The sequence below is a fragment of the Nematolebias whitei genome, chromosome 2 (assembly GCF_014905685.2).
Source record: "Nematolebias whitei isolate Nwh7 chromosome 2, NemWhi1, whole genome shotgun sequence".
Classification (NCBI taxonomy): Eukaryota; Metazoa; Chordata; class Actinopteri; order Cyprinodontiformes; family Rivulidae; genus Nematolebias; species Nematolebias whitei.
The window spans coordinates 44,879,835-44,902,008 of NC_056499.1; the positions used below are offsets into that span (position 1 = coordinate 44,879,835).

Below are 22,174 nucleotides of genomic sequence, written 5' to 3' on the forward strand. Positions count from 1 at the left end.
TGTCAATAACATACCAGTATTATTATAATACTGATATCAATAACATACCATATGTTATTGATATCAGTATTATAATAATACAGGTATGTTATTGATATCAGCATTATACTGTAATACTAATATGTTATTGATATCAGTATTATAATAAATATATTCAAGAATGTTTTTCTACAACCAACAGCAGCTGATTAACATCTCAAAAGCTCAAATAATATCTCAACTACAGCCCCAAACCCCAGGAGTTGAAAAGGATGTTCTGTAGATGCATTCTCATCTACCTGCTAGCTGTGCTCGAGTGCCTGACCACTGAGAACCTGGAATTAGCAGGAAACATGGCTCATGACAGCAGAAGGACAGGATCATCCCTCAGCACCTACAGTTGGCTGTCCACAGCGATGAGGAGCTCGGCAAACTGCTGGGAGGAGTGGCCATCGCTCTGGGAGGAGTTCTGCCCGGCATTCGGGCGGCCCTACAGCCCGGGGGAACCGAGAGGCCAGCTGAGTCTAGGTGGACAGATCAGACGGCATCTGCGGCCAGTTTCTTAGGAGCTACTGTGGGATGGACCTTTACAAGAGATCCTTCCAGTCTACAGCCATCAGTATCTATAACATCTCTTAATGAAATGAGGATAATGAGTTACAACAACAAATAATTTCCCTCTGGGATTAATAAAGTATTTTTGAATTTTTTTGAATTTGAATATGTTATTAATATGATGTTAATTATGCCATTTTTAAACTACAAGTAATAAAAATGTTTAAGGTTTAATATATTTAATATTTAAAATTTCGAAAATACTAATATTTTTAATATGCCTTAAATAATGCTAATTTCAAACTGAAAGTAATAGATACTGCAAGTCTAAAGTTAATATTTTGCCTTTTAAATAATAGACTGAAAGACTAAAAGATAAATAATAGACTAAAAGACTGTACTGTTAAAAAATAGTAATAGTTATTTGTTCATTTATTTACTTACATTATCATTTAAATATTTCACACATGGTTCCATCATGTTTGGCATAATTTGAGCAAAGCTTTTAAGTCTGAGCATCCTCAGTCTTTGGCCTCCACAGTTCTGATTCGCCGCAGGCCACATATACACACAAAAAGTATATTTTGCTATCTTTACAGGGACTTTGCATTGACTTTCATTCATTTTCTATTCATTTATAAAGCCTAACCCTGACCCTTATCCTAAACCTAACCTTTACCTGTACATACTTAACCCTAAACCTAACTCATTCTCAATTCACACCTTAGTCCTAAATCTAACCCCTAAGACAAAAATGGCACTGCTTCTTATGGGGTCCGGACTTTAGCCCTCATAAGGAGCAGTTGGTCCTCACAATGTAGTATGTGTTGGAAAAATGGGCCTTAGAAGGTAACAAATGCATGCCTGCACATGTGCACACATGCACATACGCATGCACACACACACACACACACACGCGCAAACACACACACACACACACACACAACTGCTAGCATGCTCAGTGAAGTAATAGATGAGAGGAATGAGCCCTTGCCTGCCAACCAGACAACCTGGGTTCAAAATATTAACATTATTGATTACATTACTATTTAGTCTTCCATCATTTTTAACTACCCTGATTACTTCATCCTTTTACAGCCATTTAAATTTCTAATTGTTTATGACCTTCAGGGGATGATGCTATGATTCGTTTCTTGTGGAACTTCTATGTGAAGGCAAATTGATTTCAAATGCTTTTCGGCTTGAATTCAAGATTATTTTAAATATAATAAAACTAATATTTTTCAAGCTGAAAGTAATAGATGCATGATTTGCATTTAATAATTTGAATTTTAGTAGTGATGGGCTGTCAGAAGCTGAAGCTCTAGAGCATGTATATAAAAAAACTAAAAAAAATAAAAACAGTGTTTCTGAAGCTGTGTTGGAGCTTGATTTGTTTGGCAAAAGTCATGATCATTGATGTTCAAAGATTGAAAGTGCCAAAGTGGCATCATTGCTTTGGTACCTGCAAAGGTTTATGAAGAGCATCATTGGACAGACTTGTGATGGGTTTTAATGGCACAGTTTGCACAAACATATAACAAACCTGCAAGCAGCATACAGCGAGACATGGAGCCAGCCAGTCTGTTGTGTTTTAAGTGTTTAGTTTAACAGTTCATAGCACTTTAACACCAAGAAAAAAGAAAAAAATGTATATGTACATAAGTTACAATCTGATCTCTTAGCTGGTACGAGCTGGTAGGGGCATTCATGTAAATAATGTCACCATAGCCAACAGCCGGTAGGAAGGTTGTGGTTGCAAGGCGTTTTCTGTCATTCAGAATTAAGCAATATCTATTTCTCAAAAAAGAAACCCAGTTTTAATTTCAGTTTCTTTATCAAGTTTTCAATATGTAGTTAAAAAAAAAAAGACATGTGCATCAACCAAAATTCCCAAGTATTTGTAAGAATCTACAAACTCAATAGGAACACTGTGCATGGATGAGATAGGAGGAAGAGTTGCTGGCACCGGCTTTCTGCTGAAAACAACATCCCTTTGGTCTTGTCAGTATCTAGTACCAGCTTGAGATGGAATAAGTCTGACTGAATGATATCAAATGCAGACTGTAGAAGCTGGAAAACCTTGGCAACCATGTTAGCTCGGCAATACAAGAATGTTGTTGGCATAGAGATGCAAGGATGTGTCAGGAATGTTTTGACCTAGATTATCTACCTAAATTGTAAAAAGAGTGGGACCTAAAACTGAGCCTTGTGGTACACCATTGGTGACCGTTAGGTAGCTAGATGAAGTACCGTTATGTCGAACACATTGCCTCCGACCTGAGAGATAGTTTGAGAACCAGCCAACAGTGTGATCTGAGAAGCCAATACGTGAGAGCTTGTGGCATAAGATGTCATGATCTACAGTATCAAAAGCTTTGGACAGGTCTAAGTAAAGTGCAGCACAGTAATCCTTAGCATTCAAAGCTTCAGTAACATCATTGAAAACCTTTAGTGAAGCAGTAATTGTGCTGTGTTGTTTCCTGAAGCCAGATTGGAGGGAAGAGAAAATATTGAGTCCAAATACTTCTTGACTTGAGTATTTGTCAGTTACACCTCTTAACACATCCTCTGAGTTTATCCTTCTGGGGGATATGGGTGTGGGTGTGTGTGTGTGGGTGTGTGTGCATGTGTGTGTGTGTGTGTGTGTGATGCGATAGATGAAGCTTTTGTCCTTGGTTACCAATGACCCAGGAGAAATTTGACAGTCGGCCCGTCTCCGAGGCCATCGGGCAGTCAGATTCAGATAAGCTTTGATTGTTGATTTTCTTCAGGCAGACAGATTTTTTTTTTCATTCTTCAGCCTTGAGTCTATCTGGATGATCTGGTTCCAAAATGGCCTAATTGTGGGAATCCATTCCACTAATCCATGTTAAGAGTCTCCCTCAAAGTCGATCCCACCGCGCTGACGACTCCCAGAAGCCGCAGGTGGCCTGCGGTTCTCATAAATCGCCTCCACCTTACGGTTTAGCTCTTAAATCAGCTGATTTTGAGTACTTACAGCATGAACCAAACCTTCACATTGACTTGGAAGCTTTGCCATGGCCGAAATTGCTGCCGATGTCTTCTTCAATAGTCAATAAAATAGAGCCCCGCTGATGCCAAAAAGCAGAGTCCCTGATATCATAAATCCAAATATGTAAACGTGTTCAGCAGTCTCCTGAGACAGGACTGAGAGGCACATCAGCTGCCACACTCCCCACAGGTCCATGACATACCCCACAGCGCAAGTCTCAGCTGGACACGCCGGTTCTCCAGGACCTTGTCATTTTGTTGAAAAACTCTTGTCAATAGAGTTGAACGCCCATGATACCAGATCCATAATCTTAATTTACGTTTGGGAGATGTGTTCCAGGCACTTCAGACACACAGAGAGCAAAGCAGGAGGAAGGAAAAACGGGGCAGGAAAGACAAAAGCAGCCACCTCGATCGAGAGCCAGAGTGTAAAAAAAACATAACAAAACAAACAAACAGACCAGACAGATATATCTCTGTAGTCTTTTGTCAAAGCCTTAGCAATCACTGTAGTATATCTTGTGTCTGTAATGGCACAACTTTAAGTAATCCAGCATCGGTCCTGTTCAAGCGCCTACTCAGGAACTTCAATGAACAGGCTTTCTTGTGTAACTTGACGCTTGTACAATGGCAGAGAATTGACCTTGTCCCTAAAGTTGACAATGCCTGGATGTTGTTTATAACTTCATTCACCGATGCCCTGATGACATCGTTGTCATAGACAAAGCTAAAATGGTGCATTACTTCAACAACAACTTTGCTTAAACTGGTTGTGTAAATGATAATACTCTAAAATTATTTAACAAATTATGGTATCACCACAAACTCTGAATCAAGTCCATCTACCTCAAGACACTCCCCTCCCTTCACCTTTTGGCTGGTACATGAGTCTGAGATACTGACTGAGCTACTCAGTCTGGACACTAACAAACCAGCTTGAATGGATGGTGTCAAGTCCTTCTTTTTGAAAACCGGTACACACGTCATCGCAAACCCCATCTGTGACTTGTTCAATCTTCCGCTACAAACGGGGGTGTTCTCAAGAAATGGAAATCTGCTGCAGTCACCCCCATGTTCTAAGGAGGTGACAATGCTGATTTAAGCTTCTACAGACTTCTCCATCATGCCATGTGTCTAAAAAATACTTGAAAAGCTAATCAACAAACAGCTTTTTGACCATATGGAAATGCAGTGTTTCTGGATGGTTCAGTGGTGCTCAGTGGTTCCAGTGGTGTTGAGACCAAGACTGGCTCATTCCAAAGATCCTGTCCCCTTGCACAGACAGAGTTATATTGTGTAGGCTGTTCAGTGTCAGGAGGGCTGTGATCAGTTACCGTAATTGCCGGTCTGTAAGCCACTATTTTGTTCACAGGCTTTGAACCTGCAGCTTATACAATGCTGTGGCTAATTTATGGATTTTTTTTTGTTTGTTTGAAGGGCTAATGAGCTTCCTGCCACCAAAAACATTTAGCTTCATCACACCTGGGCACTCAAATAGCTGCCCAGTACACGTTTCTCTTGAAGGGTGGGTCCTCGTGACAAACACAGACAGAGTGAACCCCACAGGTCTTCATGACAACTACCTCTCTCACTCATGGTTACTCTACTGAATGGCCTAAAACAAACTAACACATAATGAACACATAAACTAGGCTAACAAGGACAGACTAATCACTAACATAACAAAGCAAAACTGCCAACCGAAATGATTAACAGTTAACATAAATTTTACCCATAATACCTCTCTGAAGCCATGTGACCAACAGTCAACCACAATAAACCACTAAGGTAGTCTCAATGAGTCACAAGACAAGGACGGGTATTGATGAGACTACATGTATAAAGGTAAAAAAAAGAAAAAAAAATCTGACCAATGAAATTATCGAACAGGTCATAGTCAAACCAATGAAATGGGGAGGGGAGGAGATAATGGGATGGGGGATACCACTGCATGTGCCGAGCATGTGAGTCTCACATGCTCACAGAACAATTTTGCTCTACGGAGCACAAGCTTACAGCAGAAGGAATATAGCAATCAATGACTTCCTAGTAGGCTACTGTTATTTTTAATAACCAAACAGTGTTACCGGCACTGTTCAGAAAAAAAAAACCCAAAAGAACATTTAAGTTCAAGTTGTGTTTATTTGTCGCAAGGTTAACACAAAGTTAACAGTGTAATGAAATGCTTAGCATGAGAAGAACTGATTATGTATTAGTTTGTGTTAGGCTATTCAATAGAATACCAGTAACCATGAGTGAGGGAGGTACAGGTTAGTTGTCATAAAGACCTGTGGGGTTCACTGTCAGGGTGTGTTGAACAGCAAGATAAAGTTGATAAAATGCCACCTGGTGGTTGATTCTAGGGACGGGCCAATCTAATCCGGTATTGGTATCAGGTTCCGATACAGCATAATTTACGTATCAGATTTTTCCGATCCAACCTGCAGAGATTTCCGATCCATGATGCATGTCTGTGTCTGTTGAAACTTCTCCTCATGTGATTCCCTGCCAGCTGCTCTGCAAGTTGGCTTCAAACTATGGACTGAATTTCCAGAATGGAGGCTTGTTTCATGAAACCCAAAGAAACAAGACCCGTCTCACATTCAGGAAATCCATTTCATAGTTTGCAGCCAGCTTGAACATGAGTAAATACGTGAGGACTGAGCAGCACTGTGGCTAACGGCTAACCAACTTTTCATCGCAACATGTCTGCTGAAGGAAGTATTTTACACTAGAAACACCGCAAAGCAAGACAGCAACATGCAATGTCTGCAGAGATGAAGTACAGAGAGGGGGAAGCTCCGTCGTGACCTACAATACAACAAACTTAATCAAACATTTGAGAAAGGACCACATTAAAGAGCAAGAGGATTGTTTAGCCAGGCGGGAGAAAGACTAAAGGAGCCAGCAGAAATCACGTCTGGAGTCGTTCAAACAGCAAAGTAAACTTCCGCTGGACAACTTGAAAGCTAAAGGGATTACCGAGAAGTTGCTAAACTTCATCGTAAATAATGACCAACCGCTATCAGTTGTAGAAAATGAAGGATTTCGCAGCTTGATTGAATACTTGCAGCCAAGATATAGCTTACCCTCCAGGAGATGTTTATCAGTACAACAGTAGACAATCATAAATAAGCATATGAATTGAAAAATAAAATAAAATTATATATATATATATATATATATATATATATATATATATATATATATATATATGACGCAAAAACAGCTACATTATAAAGCAATGTAAAGTACTACTAACAGGAACATGTCTGTGTTGGTTTCTGCCATGAACTTAGCAGATGTCTGAAGCCATTTAATCACTTCAATATTCACTTTAAAGCTAGGAAAAAAAACCAACAACATGTTTTGTGTTGGCAGGATTTAATTCTAACTTTGAAACTTAGCCAGCATTAATAAAACTGAACTCAAGTTGCCTTTCTGGACAAGCATGCATATATTGTTACAAATTATACTTGCCTGAAGAGAAGAGATTATTACAGCCTCATATAAAATCAATAATGATGATGATATCGGAACGGTATCGGAATAGTATCGGACAATATCCAGATCTACGGATCGGATCGGAAGTAAAAAAAAAAAAGTGTATCGTGCATCTCTAGTTAATTCTTGATCTACAACAAGAGCAGTCTCTCTCAGTAGCCGTGTGCCATTCATGTTACAACATGAACGCCTGCGGCTTATACTCAAGTGCGGCTTATATATGTACAAATTATTATTATTATTTTTATTTAGGGTGTGTGGCTTATATTTGGGCGTGCTATATAGACCGGCAATTACAGTATACATTGAGGAAACTAAACAGCCACTGGCCAAAAGGACATCCCAGCACAGAAGAGCAACATCATCAGGCCAGGACTCTGCAGTCTACACTCATCTCCAGGCCAGCGGTCACTCTTTCAGAGGTTAAGATGTTCGCATCCTGGACAGAGAGGAACGATGGTTTGAGTGAGGAGTAAAGGAGGCCATCTTTGTGAAAAGAAACCACCTATCGTTAAATAGGGTCTCTGTTTAACTGTATGTTTCTGCTGATCTCATCCTAATGCTTCTGCAACCTAACATGTCTTAATTTACAAAACAGATATAGCCAGATATATTCATGTGAAGAATGATTGCAAATTTAAAAATGGAGAAAAAGCTCTATTGATAACAGAGAAAAAACAAAACATTAGTTTAATTTTATGATGTTTTGATCAAATAAACATATAATCCAAGATACGTAAGTAGATAACAGAAAATAAAAATAAAACCACCTGCCAAAAAACAAGTAACCTTTTCAAAATTGTACAAAAAAACCCCAAACTAAATTACAATAAAGAAACAAGAGGCTTTCTAAAATAACAGCAAGTTCACATTCCCTAATTAAAACTTGTCAGTCTGTTGACAATGGAGGGTAGGTGGTGGATAAAAAAAATAAAAAATCTGTTCAGCGGGAATTTATAATTCCATGAAACTGCTCTCAATTTTACGGAATTGCAGTCAGTCTTAATGGAATGTTATTGGATCGTATCAACGAGACACAATAGATGAGAGTCCTTGTAATTTGGGTAAAGGCAGTGTCTATTTGTCACTGGAGGGGAGAAACTATTGATTAGAGAACTCAAATTCCATTACATCAAACTTCTCCCCTCATTCATCACACTCCCAGATGGGTGGAAAATGCAACGCTTTGCAAAGGGGTTAACTGGCAAAGAAACACACAGTGGAATAAAGAGGAAAGAGCTTTCCTATATATTTTGTTTTCTTACATGCGAGACTGTTTCAGCTCATTATGCGTGTGAGTGTTTTATCTCAAAGTAATGAGTATGCTTGCCCATCAACTCTGTAAAAAACTGCTCTATCTTAGCCAGCTGAGAGTAATGAAGTTTCCTTAAGTAGAACTTAAATACGGATAAGACTGATCAATCACCCAGCTCTACAGCATCACCACAAACACAGATACGCTTCCTTAAAATTTACAGCTCTCTCTCTCCTTGGATTATGTTTGCTTTCATCCTGTCTTTCCTACAGCTTTAGCCTCAAAAACGTAATTTCTCCTATCTGTGTTTCTGCAGGGCAAACCTGACAAACACATTGTATTGCTAATACATGGCTGATACATGTTGGGTTTCTCTTCAAAGTTACTTTAATGGTAAGAAGAGTTGCATGTAGAAGTGTTCTTTTTTCTATAGTGAATATCTAAACGACACATCTAATCTTCAATTTATATCTTTTGGACAAACTATTATTACTCTCAATTTATATTCATATACAGTCGTCTCTCGCTATGTCGTGGTTCATCGCCAATCTCTTTAAAAGCATATGAAATGTTTATAGGAGAGTGGAAAATTATATATATAAAAATAATAAAAATAAATATAGTTACTTCGCAGATTTTCACTTTTCGCGAGGGTCTCTAGAATGTAACCCCCACGATAAAGGCTCCCACATAGTCAGGCGTACGTCAGTCTGCGGAGGTCCATGCGTACCGGATTAGAGTCGAAGCGGACGCCCACAAGGTATGTCTGCGCAAAGATCAATTTTTACGACTGCGTACATGTACTCTGTGTCGCGCACAATAAACTGCCCAGTGACAAACTGTTTTGTATGTGACACCAATGTATTAAATTCACCTTCTTCATCCATGGTCTGGTTTAATGGCCTTTTCTTTGTTTTTTGTTTTTATTCCCAAAAGGCAAGCGATCTCTTCCTCCTCGTCCGTTGACGCCATGACTGAACTTGTGAGAAATGAAGGAATTTGTCACGAGAGAATTAAAATCAGGTCCGGCGAGGCTGCGGGAGGGTCTGGAGATTTCCTGGTGGGCCGGTCTGATGTGTGGGCTGCAGGGCCAGCGCTCCCTGTTTTTTTAATTTATTTTTTAGAACTTTTCATTAACAACATATAAACACAGAACACTGCTGCCGCTTGCTGCCAGCTCTCCTTTGTTTTCTTCTTTGCAACCTGTCAATCAATCCAGTAGGCATGTCAGCAAATGACCAACCGGCGACCTCAATTTGTCCCGAAGGTAAACACCCCTTGCCTGCAGAGCTGGCTGCAGCCTGTCAGGATGGACGCTCGAGGATGAAGTCTCAACCCTCTGCGGACAGTCTGTGCAGTTTCCGTGCAGCTCTCAGTCCGCCCGAGTCTGTGGGAGCCTTTAGTGAGAGATCACTGTGTCTCACTGGGTCATGGGGGTCACTGGTGTCCACCAGTCCCTGTGGGAGAAGCAGGGGACACACTGGACAGGTCTCCAGTCCATCACAGGGACACATAGACAAACAAGACAAACAACCATTCACTCGCTCACTCACACCTAGGGACAATTTAGAGTTACCAAGCAGTCTAACATGCATGTTTTTGGTCTGTGGAAGGAAACCGGAGCACCCAGAGAAAACCCACGCATGCACAGAAAGAACAAGCAAACCACCCAGAATGGTTCCCTGGCCGTGGTGCGATCCAGCAACCTTCTTGCTGAGAGGCAGCAGCCCTACCAACTGTGCCACCACTTTTAATGTTAAAGTTAGTAATGGGTCAAGCACTGTGTAGTCTAAATCAAATGTGCTTTATGGGAACAATAAATATCTATGGGGTTAAACAAGTTTAGTCCATTTGAGAGCATTGGTGACTGAACCTCTCATCAACAAAACAACCATCCTGAAAGATGATGAGCCCTGATTGTGTGCTGTACTATAACATACAGACTGACAGCAGGTTTTCCCCTTTGAAATGAGTAATTACTCTCTTACTGAATTAATGTTTTATTCATGATCAAATCTGACAGGTCATCACCACATATAACAGTTATCACTGATCATACCAAAATGTTTACCTGTATGACTGTAGGTTCAGAAATAAGTGTGTCTTTGTTCACCACTTCCACTACTGCCTCAGGAACCACAGCCTTCTTCATGCACGCCATGTTGAAGCCATACACATCATCCCAGAATGCAATGCGTTCTTGGTGCTTCTGTGCATCTCCCACAGCTACCAGGCTAATATTACAAAGGTCTGGGTACACTGTGGAGAAAAGGTAAAGAAACAACATTACCACCTGCACAAAAAAAATAAATGTAAAAAAAAAAAAATTGTATATATATATATATATATATATATATATATATATATATATATATATTATAAGCAGACAATATCTTATCCACAGTAGACAATGTGAGTTTTGAGAATCAAACAAAAATTCTTACTCACACTTTTTAAAACTGAAAACATTGTTGAGGCTCAAACAAATGCTGTTTTAGGTCTTGTGTTACACTCATTGCACAAAACAGTATCGGTTATGGTGTCTGTATAGATCAAATTTAAGAGGAATAACAGATACTTAAAGTCCTGTAGGTCTAGCACTAATAATCATTTCAATCAGTGATGCTGACTATGATAATTTGCCAATGTTAACATTTTTAGTAGACACATAGTTTTTATGTTTTTTTCTCTACACATCTAGTTTGCTCTGTCTACAAAAGTCACATTCTGGTTGACTTCGTTCACTAGTTTTCTAAACTACTATGAAAGGTAAAGCAAAGTGTTCCAGGGTTATTTTAGACACTTTCTGATGCAAGTCAGGCTTAAGATTTAAAACTACCCATCTCAAAGGAAACGGCAAAAAACACATGAAATATTTTGTTTGCTTTAATTTTTGTTCACCTTGATTTGTTAAATTACTTTCTAAACTCTTCATCATTGGTCAGGTTTGTTGTCTGGAGGCACTGTTGATTCCTCACAGTCGGTTCTGAGAGGGTTAGGCATTTCTAATACTCCATTTTGTGCCATAAATAATTTTTGAAAAAGGCAAAACCAAACACAAACTACTGCCAAAGCTTAGAATAATTCCACTTTTTTTTATCTGCTGCTACAATTCACATTTTTAAAAGTAGGACTTGAAAATGCACATTAAAAAAACCTTGGTGAAAAAGTGAAATGCATCTAGGGCTGGTTTTGCAGACAAGGCTTAGATTAAGACAGGAGTAAGCCTATTCTGGACTTGTTAAACTTGGGCATTTAAGCGGCTTGCTTGAACATGGCTTAACTTTGTTTTAGTTAGTCTAAGACTATGGAGTCCTGAAGTAAGCCTAATGGGAACACCTGGATCAAGCCTCATTAGCCTAAGTAGGAGCACAACCTGTTGGTTTACTTTTGCTCATAAAAATCTGGAATGGAACTGAGGGCAGCATTTCTGGAGTGAATTTTGACTCCAAACAATGGCTGAAGCTAAAAGAACTCATTCAAAAAACTATACAGAGTATGAAAAAACTTTACTTAAACAAATTGTCACAAATCATCCTGTCAGTGAAAGTAAGAGCCATACTGCTTCTACTGAGCATAAGAAGAAGAGTGCTTGGGCTGTAATTTGTATTAATAACTTTTTTATTGTATTCTTCTATGTTGTTTCATATTGCATTGTCTTATTTTATTGCATAAGCGGGTGGTTTTCACTGTAATGCTGACGGCCAGTTTTTGAGCTACATATTTGATTGAAAGTTGCTTCATAAATAGGGATTATTATTACTATTGTTTTTATATTCAGTGCTATGATTAATATATTGTTTATATTCAATGCTATCTGCCTTCATAGACCCTGTGGAAGAACATAAAACTAAATCTGAAAAAAAAAAAAGATGCAGAAGCTAGAAGAGAACGATTTACTACTTGTGGTGGACCACCACCAAGGAAAGACAAAACAGATGCATTGGGTGACTTGTTGTCTGGAATTATAGAAGACCATCAGCCTCTGGAAGGTATACCAGACGATGACCATGTGGACAGTAGACATGAAGAACAGAACACAAATGGTAAATTTACCAAAGAAAGGTTACCTCCTTCTGTACAAATATTCTCCTGTTTGTGTCTATATTTGTACGTCAGTCTAAGGACCACACCGGTTTGTGTTTCTAACAGTGCGCTTTACACAGGGGAAACTACACTTATCCTGATGGAAGAGCCAGCGCACAGTGCCTGTGCACCCTCCACATCTGGCGAGGCATGCCAGAGAGAAGATGCTGCCATTACCTTCCAGCAGAGACCAAAAAGCATGTCTATGAAAAACTAGCCCTAGAGTTTCATGAGCAGAAAACGAAATATCTGAAAGAAGAGCATGACATAAACATGAGAATTTTACAGGTTGAATTAGACATGAAATTAGAAGAGCTGCTCAAAGAAAGCTTCATGAGACAGCTATGCTGAAAAAATGTGATTAAATAAATGGTGTAAATAAAACTGTTATCTTATTTGGTAAGACTGTTAATACTGTCACCACAAACTACATTTTAAATCCGCTTTGGTTGAATTATTCGTTTAATTTTGCTGCACACTTTTACATTTTGTATACAACAAACACCATTAAAGTCAAAATAAGTCATGATCAATATACTTCACGGTTAAATACATCTTTATTTAACTGAAGTGCTGAAATGTGAAAGCAGCTCTGTATGTAAGTCCTCGTTGGTTATTCCCTGCCACTGCCCTGGGCACATCTGCAAATGGTAAATGGTAAATGGACTGTACTTATATAGCACCTTTCTATCTTATTGAGATACTCAAAGCTCTTTACACTACAATCTGTGTCCTCATTTACCCATTCACACAGCACTCTACTAGATCTCTACAAAGCTAATTGAACAAATCATTCTGAGACTAATCGGTGCTTTTAGATCACATTCATACACTGATGGGACACACATCAGAGGCAACAAGGGGTTCAGTGTCTTGCCCAGAGACACTTCGGCATGTAACTGCTGTGGGGTTCGAACCTCCAACTATTGTATTGGAGGACGACTGTTCTAACCACTCAGCCACAGCCGCCTGCATCATCTTGATCTTCCATCGGAGGATCTGGACAATCATGCTGCTTTAGGTAGTTGTGCAGCACAGCGGTAGCAACAGTCACTTTGCAGCATCTCCTTGGCTCAAAAAGAAGTGTATTCCGTAAACAGTGGAATCGATTTTTCCAAACTCCAAATATATGCTCAACCATCCCTTATGTGCGAACATGAGCTCTGTTCTATCTTTGTTACTCAGCTGTTGTGGGATGTAGGTATGATGTGAATAAATATGTACTCTGACCATACCCACTGTCACCAAGTAGTAGTCCACTGTGCTGTTCTCTGTCAAACTGAGCACACAATGAGGAGTTAAGAAAAATCCTTGAATCATGAATTGCACCTTTCCAACGAGCAACAATGTTTGAAAATTTCAAACTGGGTGTGCATACACCCTGAACATTGATGGAAAACCAGTTCCTCCGGTTCCTGTACTCCTCAGCATCAGGAGTGGTGGACACGATGGCAACATGACATCCATCTATACAGCCAGTCACTCCTGGGAATTGCCCGTATTCATAGAACCACACTGTACAGTTGGCTTGCTCAGCAGCATAAGGGAATTTGATGTATAGGCTCCTCAGTTCACAAATGGCACTGCATACTCTGAACTATTCTACACACAGCTGCTTCACTGGCACCACACAAATCACCAGTTTCATGATGAAAGATTCCAGATGCCAAGAATGTCAAAGTGATCAGAACTTGGAGAGAACTGGGTACAGGCCTTCCTCTTTGATTCAGAGAGGAAATCTAGGCTCAAGCAAAGTAATTAGTTCCGACGCATTTTCTTTCTACATACGAAAGCGTCTCTGAATGTTATTTCATCAAAGAGGTTCAATGGATTACTTCTATCCACAAGTGCTCTTCTGGACGGCCTTCGTTGTGTATAATGGTATTCAATTAGATATTCTAAATACTCCATGCTGCCAAACTGTCTCTGCTCCCTTTCACAAGCAATACTAAGCAGAAGTTAAATCTGCCTCTTTGAAGGATTAATTTAAGCTTCAATTTAGTCATAGAATAGCTCTGATCCACCTTCCTGCAATTGGCTTTGTTTAATACAGAACAGACTAAATCTGTGACTATTTTAAGATAAGACTGTGCAAGGGACTTAAAGTTAAACCAGCTCAAACAGCATTTTAGTCTGGAACTAGCCTTAAGCCTTGTCTGCAAAACTGGCCCCTAAAAGAGTAATCAAGTTTTTTTAAACTTCTATTTAACCCAGGCTAGTTGATAATTAAATTGAAATTAAATCTAAAGGAACAGAAGCACCAAACGCATACATCTCTGTTTATTTTTACGTTAACACACACATCACAGAATGCAGTTATTAAAGAGTAAATAATACAAAGCTGCATTCACAATGAGATAATCTATTCAGTTATTTATTTGGCCTTAAATAAAGAATCATTAATCATAACTAGAGAAATGGGTGGAGATTTCTGGTCCCAACTACATCTATTCAGTGATGAGACATTCTAACATCAACAAATTTAATGACTTATAAATCTTTCTACAAATTTAATCACAAAACAGTGGAGCATAGTGTGGGTGTGGACTTTTACATCAATTCTATAAATATGGTGTAATGACTGAATCCATCACATTCACATAAAACACAACCTGATGACAATTTTGTCCTACTTCAATATTTTATACTTTATTTTCTGAACAGTACACAGCTAAAACGGGGACATAGCAACATTGCAGCATCAAACTTTTCAATAACTCATTCTGCAAACATAGGTGCTGGTCCAAAATGCTTGCTTTTACCTTTACAAATAAATTTAATGTAGGTTTGAAAGGTCACAGCAGATTTTTGCATTTATAAATTTTAGGTGGAGGAACATTAATGCAGTCATGTTCTGATGAATGGTGAAAAGATCTGAGTCAAAGTAACCAATTCACCAGTCCTAAAGGCAACTGATGAAACTGAAGGTCTGTGCAATTGTAGTGAGTCACGTAGGTACGTGTCACTTGTTGTATGACAAATATATGTGGTATATATTTATGCATACTTTTCACGAGTTCTTCATTTTTCTGACTGTAAATGCCGTGCATTGAATTTAACAGAAATGTGAACGAGAGACGTCATTACCTTTGACCCATCAAATGAATGGAGTCATTTATTTTCAGAATCAAAGTTTAACATCAAACATTTACATTAATTTGGCAAAACATGAAAATAATAACAGACAGTTTCACAAATAATGAACTTCAAATCACTCGGCGGTGATTTGAGGACTTTGCTTCAGATATTTCTAAAAATATCTGTACTGATTTATGAGAGAGAGGTGAGTTTAAGATGAACTGGAGATTTATCTTAAAGAGGAATATGTGAGGGAATTTAATCTGTTTGACCAGAAATTGCACGCTCCCATCAGGTATCTCAGCTTGTCCCAGGTACACTTTAGTCGAAGAAGAAACCGTTACCTTGTTGACGATCGATCACCTCAGTAAGAATCCTTTTCAACTGATATCAGCGTCTCCGTTGAGAACAGCTAAAATCCTTGGAGAGTCGTGCGTGGTTAGTTCAAACAGAATCACAATCCCAAAACGTCTCTGGATTCTCGGCAACTCTGACTCTTCATTGTCAGCAGCTCTCAGACTCTTTCAGATCTTCTCAGACTCCAACTCCAAAACTCTCCATAACTCTAGTTCTCTTCTGAACTCCTTGAGAACTTTTTCCTTCATGGAATCTTTTTCATTCTAACATGAACTGGGAAGTTGCCACATTTTATTTGGGTCGACTTCCGGTTCAATTTAGAGCTTTCTGATTCGTGGATGTACCAGAAAGGTGTGGTTTTTTGACGTAAGTTATTATCAAAAGTCAAGGATTGTTTTCAACATACAGAAAAGATTATTGCAGTCGACCAGACTTCGTGGAGTCTCACACTTGGTAATCTTTTCAAATAGTAAAACATGACATTTCTTCTTCAGTAAACATTTAGTTGACCGAAGCTTCAACTTTCACACACTTACGACTTGGCTCATTTCAGACAGAAAATCAAGAAATGCATATTCAGGTGATTTCTTCTTTGAATGAGGAATAAAAATCATTACTTACTGTTTATGTAAAATAAAGATGAGTAGTTCTTTTCAACCTGTAAAGCATTGAGTGAACTAACACAATTTGATTATCAAAACATTTGTAAGACAGTAATGATTATAGAGAATTGTCTTTTCTGCTTGATTAATTCAAGAAAGAAAGTCATCAGATGGCCCAGACTTATTCAGATCAATGAAAATAACAGTCTCTGTCCATCTGGTAGATTTGAGGTCATCAGGGTCAGATGAGGGTCAGATCATCAGGTCATCTGGTTCACTACAGTCCCCCCTTTGGAAATCATCACCTGTCCATGGGGATGAATTCCAACCGTGAACTTAGACCTTCAAATGTCCTTGAGCTTGATGTAATCCAGCAAGGAAGACCAAAGTCAGAAGTAATCCAGCAAGGAAGACCAAAGTCAGAAGTAATCCAGCAAGGAAACAAAGTCAAGGTAATTCCACAATGTTCTTGGTATTCCATTGTGTTGATTATAATCCCATATCGTCTCGATAATTCCATTGTAGCAATGCTTTAACCCCTTGGAAACAGAGTCTGTAATCCATTGGAAAAAGTCATATAATCCACAACGGTAAATCCACAGCGATTGGAAGTGTTGATTAATCAGCATACAGAGGGGTACCCTTGGGTTGAACTGAAGAAGCGGCCACTGGATGAAGAGTGGAGACCAACGTCAGGATTGCAGGTCGCCTCCAGCGAAGGTTGTCTCCAGCGACGTCCAGCCTGTGCCGTTCTGGTTCAATGTGTCATGCAATTATGTGGTTTAAGGTGGGCTTATGAAGGGGATTTTACATAAGGCCTTAAACTATATGCATCTGGTGTGTAAGCTATTATGGTTGGGAACAGCTACAACTACCAGTTAAGGGGTGGAGAATGCTGAAAAGGGGTAACTACAGGGGTTTATGCCTATAGAAAAGTGTTCCAAACTATTTTTCCATTTCTAACTTGGTTTAAGTTAGCTTTACATGGTAAAATATAGTTTGGTGTAATTGTCTGTTGTCTTTTAGACGAACGACTTGAGATTGGGTGTTTGGTTTTCCCATAAATGTTTTGGAAGTCTATGGCGAGACTTATCAAAAAGAATTAGCTATCCCCCCGAATAGAATTGTTCGAGTAGGTTTGGCTTAAGCGTTGTGAGATCAATGTAGATTATGGTACTCAAAGTAGCAATAATATACATTGACTCCGCAAAGATTGCAATTTAGTGAATGAACTGCATGTTGGCATGGTTAAAGGCCTCTTAGTCTCTAACTTAACTACACACAAGATTCATTCTTACCTCAGAAACAACCAAAATCAACTAAACAACGTTCCAACACCGACAAGAGTAGTGACTAAGCATCTAGAAACATCGTTTCACTGCTTCTCCTCACCCTGGTTGCCAGATTTCAGTCACGCTGTCCCGTTTTATCAAGGGTAGGTCCTGTGAGTTTAAACTATGGTTAAGTTTATTATCCATTAGTTATCTTCTGCTTGGATGACCCTTGTTCCCACGAGGTCTGATTTTGTGATGTCTTTGTCTCCTAAGGAGTTATTGCACGCCTTGTGTTGTTTAATCTGGTTACGATGTACCCATTTAACAGTTGGCTCTTTTTGGCCTTTACTGATTTTTATCTGGTAGATAATTGGAGACACTTTGTCGACTATCAGATGGGGTCCAGTCCATCTGGGCATCAGCTTACGGGCGAGAGTTCCGGTCCCGGACTCTACTCTCCCAGTTTTGGGTGCAAACGTGTAGTACCAGACCCTGTCTCCCACTTGGAGTTCCTCGTAAGAGGCCTTTTGGTCGTAGTACGCTTTGCGTCCTTCAGCTGATTTTTCCAGGTTTTTCTGTGCGAAAGCAAAAGTGTTCTTAAGGTGTCTTTCCAAGTCTTTCATGTATTGTTGTGTGGTGTAGGCTGTTGCCATGGCAGCATCGCCTGGTTGGTACAACAGGTGCAGAGGGAGAGTCATTTGTCGACCCGTCATCATCTCGAAAGGAGCGATGCCAGTCGACGTGTGTGGAGTGGCCCTTATGGCCATGAGGACCAGAGGGAGTTTCACGTCCCAGTCCTTGTGGTTTGCGGCTACGTATTTTTTCAAAATACTCACCACAGTCCTGTTTGCTCTCTCAACCTGGCCTGAAGCCTGTGGGTGGTAGCCAATATGGAAGTTGGCTTTGACGCCTAGCGTCTTCCACAGTTCCTTCATTACTTCACCTGTGAAGTGTGTACCTTGGTCCGAGTTCACCCTAAGGGGAAGTCCAAACCTTGAAAATACATGATTCATTAATAACATAGCAGTGGTTTGTGCTGTGTCATTAGGGGCTGGTAGACATTCTACCCATTTGGTAAACGCGCAGGTTACCGTGAGAAAATATTTATTTCCTCTAGAGGTCTTAGTGAGTGGTCCGACCCAGTCAATCTGGAGGTCCGACCATGGAAATGCAATGCCTCTACTATGCAGTGGTGCTCTGTGAAGTGGTCTGGATGGTTGAAACTGGCCACAGATCAGGCACCCTTTTATGTAGTCCTTGACATCCTTTTTCATTCCAGGCCAATAAGCAATTTGTTTTAATGCTTTCAGCGTGGCATTGTCACCCTTATGTCCTGCGGACGGAAGGTCATGCGCATGGACTAACATCACCCCCCTGTGGTCATGGGGGACCACGAACACAGGTGAGGACGTCCGTCCATGAGCGAAAGTTAGGATGCCCTTAAGTAGTTTTAGCTGTTTTCGCAGCTGAAAGAGGACTTTGAGGTCTGGATTAGAATCCAGCTCGTCTTTCGATGGAGTGTATTTGTCTGGGTCAGTCAGATACAGCATCATCGAGTTAATTGCAGGATCCAACTTCTGAAGTTGGATGATGTCTGGGTCAGTCAGCATTGGGCGCACAGAAACTGTGTTATCAGCAGGTTTAGCTGCAGCTTGTGCACGTGTGACTGCCATTACCTCAGTTGTAGCTTGTGACGACTGAGTGTTGAGTAGCCAGGAGGGGTCAAAGGACCACGTGGGTCCGTCAACGGCTCCTTCTTTGGCTAGGGAGTCTGCAAGGTCATTGTAGTGCTTGTCATCGCCTGGGACTCTAGAGTGTCCTGGAACTTTCTTCCAGAAGATCTGTAGATCATGTGATGTCACTAAGTGATCACATGTCATGAAAAGCTCTTTGTGTTTTACCACCTTTTTGTTGCTTGTGAGAAAACCGTTCTGTTTCCACAGAGCGAGATGACACAAGAAACTAAGTCGAGCATAGTTAGAGTCAGTGCAGATGACTAGCGTCTGGATGGAGCGTACTACTGCCATCTGTAGGCCTATTAGGATTGCAGCTATCTCAGCGTACTGAGAAGACTGAGAGCCTAATTTATAGCCAAATGTGACCTGTTCTTGGTCCTGGAGGAGAACTCCTCCAACACCTGCTTTGCAGATTGTCTCGTGGTGGAATGAGCATCCATCCACGTACATTGTTGCCATATCTTTGCAGATATTGCTATCAAAGAAGTGGTGATTTGGGTCCTCAGCAGCTGAGGGTTTGCTCACAACCGGCTGTTGGGTGGCTGGTACATCCTGTGTACATTCTTGGCAGATTGCCAAATCAGTGCCCAAGTGCGACTTCTTATTTTGACCGTAGCGGATGTCTAGGTTAAAACTTTGAAGTGCCATAAGCCATGTTGCAACGCGTGAGTTTGTCACCACACCATCTCTGATGCGTTGGCTGTTCAGAAACGTTACTGGCTGGTGTTGTGTCTCAACAATGATCCTCTGTCCACCAATATAGCAGGAGAAATGTTTCACTGCCCACACAGTGGTCAATAGAGCCTTCTCACAGTCTGAGTACCGTAATTCAGGGCCTGCCATTGTTTTGCTGGCGTAGGCCACAACACGCCTGTCTTCGTCGTGTATTTGGTACAGACCTGCACTCATGCAGTAAGTTGAGAAGCCCACTTCCAAGTAGAACTCTTTGGTGTAGTCTGGGTAGACTAGACATGGGGCTAGCTTGAGCCTGTCTTTGAGAGCGTTCATTGCCTGCTGCTGTGTATCAGTCCAGACAAAAGGAACGTCTTTCTTTAAGAGTTCAGAAAGTGGTTTTGCGAGATCCGCATAATGCTCTATGAACTGGCGAGAGTAGTTACACACTCCCAAGAAACTTTGTAGTTCTTTGAGATTGGTTGGGACTTTGAGGTTGTCTAGGCCTTGGGTGCGAGTCAACTGTGGTTGTACTCCGTCTGGACCTACTAAGAGGCCAACGTAGTCCACTTTGGTTCTGCACCACTGGCACTTTGACAGTGAGATTTTAGCACCAGCAGTTGTTAGCTGATTTAGGACGTGGTCGATCTCAGCCAAATGGGAGTCCAGTGTTGGCTGTCTCAAAAGGATGTCGTCCACGTAGATTAGTGTCCCACGCTCGTGGGCGTCTGGACATGCTTTGTTCAAAAAGATGTTGAACTCTGCAGGTGAGTTAGCGTAGCCAAAGGGACACCTGGTAAAGGTGTATTGTCGGCTGCCAAAAGTGAAAGCTAGTTTGTGTTGATCCTCGGCGCGCACAGGGATGGTCCAAAAACCAGAGGCGACGTCGAGGGTCGAGAAGTACTTACCATCGGTGACCTTTGGCAGTTCTTGATGGAGCTGAGTCATTGGCCACCTGGATAAAGGTACTTGTTTATTTAGCTTCCTGTAGTCTATGGTAAGTCTCCACTTACCATTTGGTTTTAAAACTGGCCATAGAGGCGCAGAGTAGGTGCTATTACATTGTCTGATTATACCTTTGACCAAAAGGTCATCAATGATCTCCTGGACAGGCTGGTGTGCCGCCAGAGGGATCTTGTATTGTCTGACAAATGTTGGCGGTGCGTTGGGTGGGGTTGGAATTCTCACTGCGTGGAGTGAGGTCAACCCACAATCTGTTGAATCAGTTGAGAATGACTTTTCATATTTTAGAAGAACTTGGCGTAGTTTGTCTCTTTCTTCATCAGATGTCAGAGCGTCGGCTTGTGCGACCACCTGATCAATCTGTGATGAGACTGATAAGGGTTCTTGCTCCTTGGGGAGCTCCAATGAATCCCTTTCTGAGTCGTCGGGCCTGTCTATGGGTAAGACACCATAGGTTTGAGGTCCTTGGTCGACATCATTGGTTGAGAAAAGAGCTATGGCCTGTGTTGGTTTTGTGAACCATACTGACCCAGCTTCTTGACTCGGTACCAGATTGTCTGGGAGTCCTCCCAGAAATGGAATGCCTAGTTCAAAATCATGAAAGTCAGTTGAAATCAACCATCCTAGCATAGTGTTTTTTGGGATCAGCACCTCATCCATGCCAGTGTTACACGCAGCAATAGATGTGGTCCTGGAGTCAAGACTCACCTGGTTCGTGGCTTCCACGGACAGTCCCAAGTTGAAAAATGCAGGAGAGGGTTGAAAATATGCCTGTTTATGGCTAATAGCTTGTCCAGCTATTATGTGGATTCGCACCATTAGGTTAATCACCTGAGGTGGTACTGTGGTGTCTTGGTTGCTAGCAACCTGGCAGGCCTCTGGAATGGTCTGCCCAGCCTTAAGGCTCGCTGTGTCTAGCACAGGAGGATCCTTTGTGGCTGGTTTCAGGGACCACAGCACCTTGTTGATGGTGTCCACGTGGACACCCAACCTTACCAAAATGTCAGAGCCTATGTAGGATGCATGTGGTAAGTTTTGGATAACGAGAAACGGGTGAACCAGTTCTCGTTGATTCCAGTTCAGTTTTAGGTTAATGAC

The 22,174-nt window shown here is 40.7% G+C and overlaps 1 protein-coding gene across 1 annotated transcript in view; it reads right to left on the reverse strand.

Annotated features, from left to right (window-relative positions):
* Positions 1-22,174, reverse strand: part of prmt3 (protein arginine methyltransferase 3) — a 150,625-nt gene that overhangs the window by 46,708 nt on the left and 81,743 nt on the right. Inside the window, exon 12 of the mRNA XM_037697700.1 lies at positions 10,380-10,567. Coding sequence (XP_037553628.1) covers positions 10,380-10,567 — 188 coding nt within the window. The remainder of the gene's footprint in view (positions 1-10,379; positions 10,568-22,174) is intronic.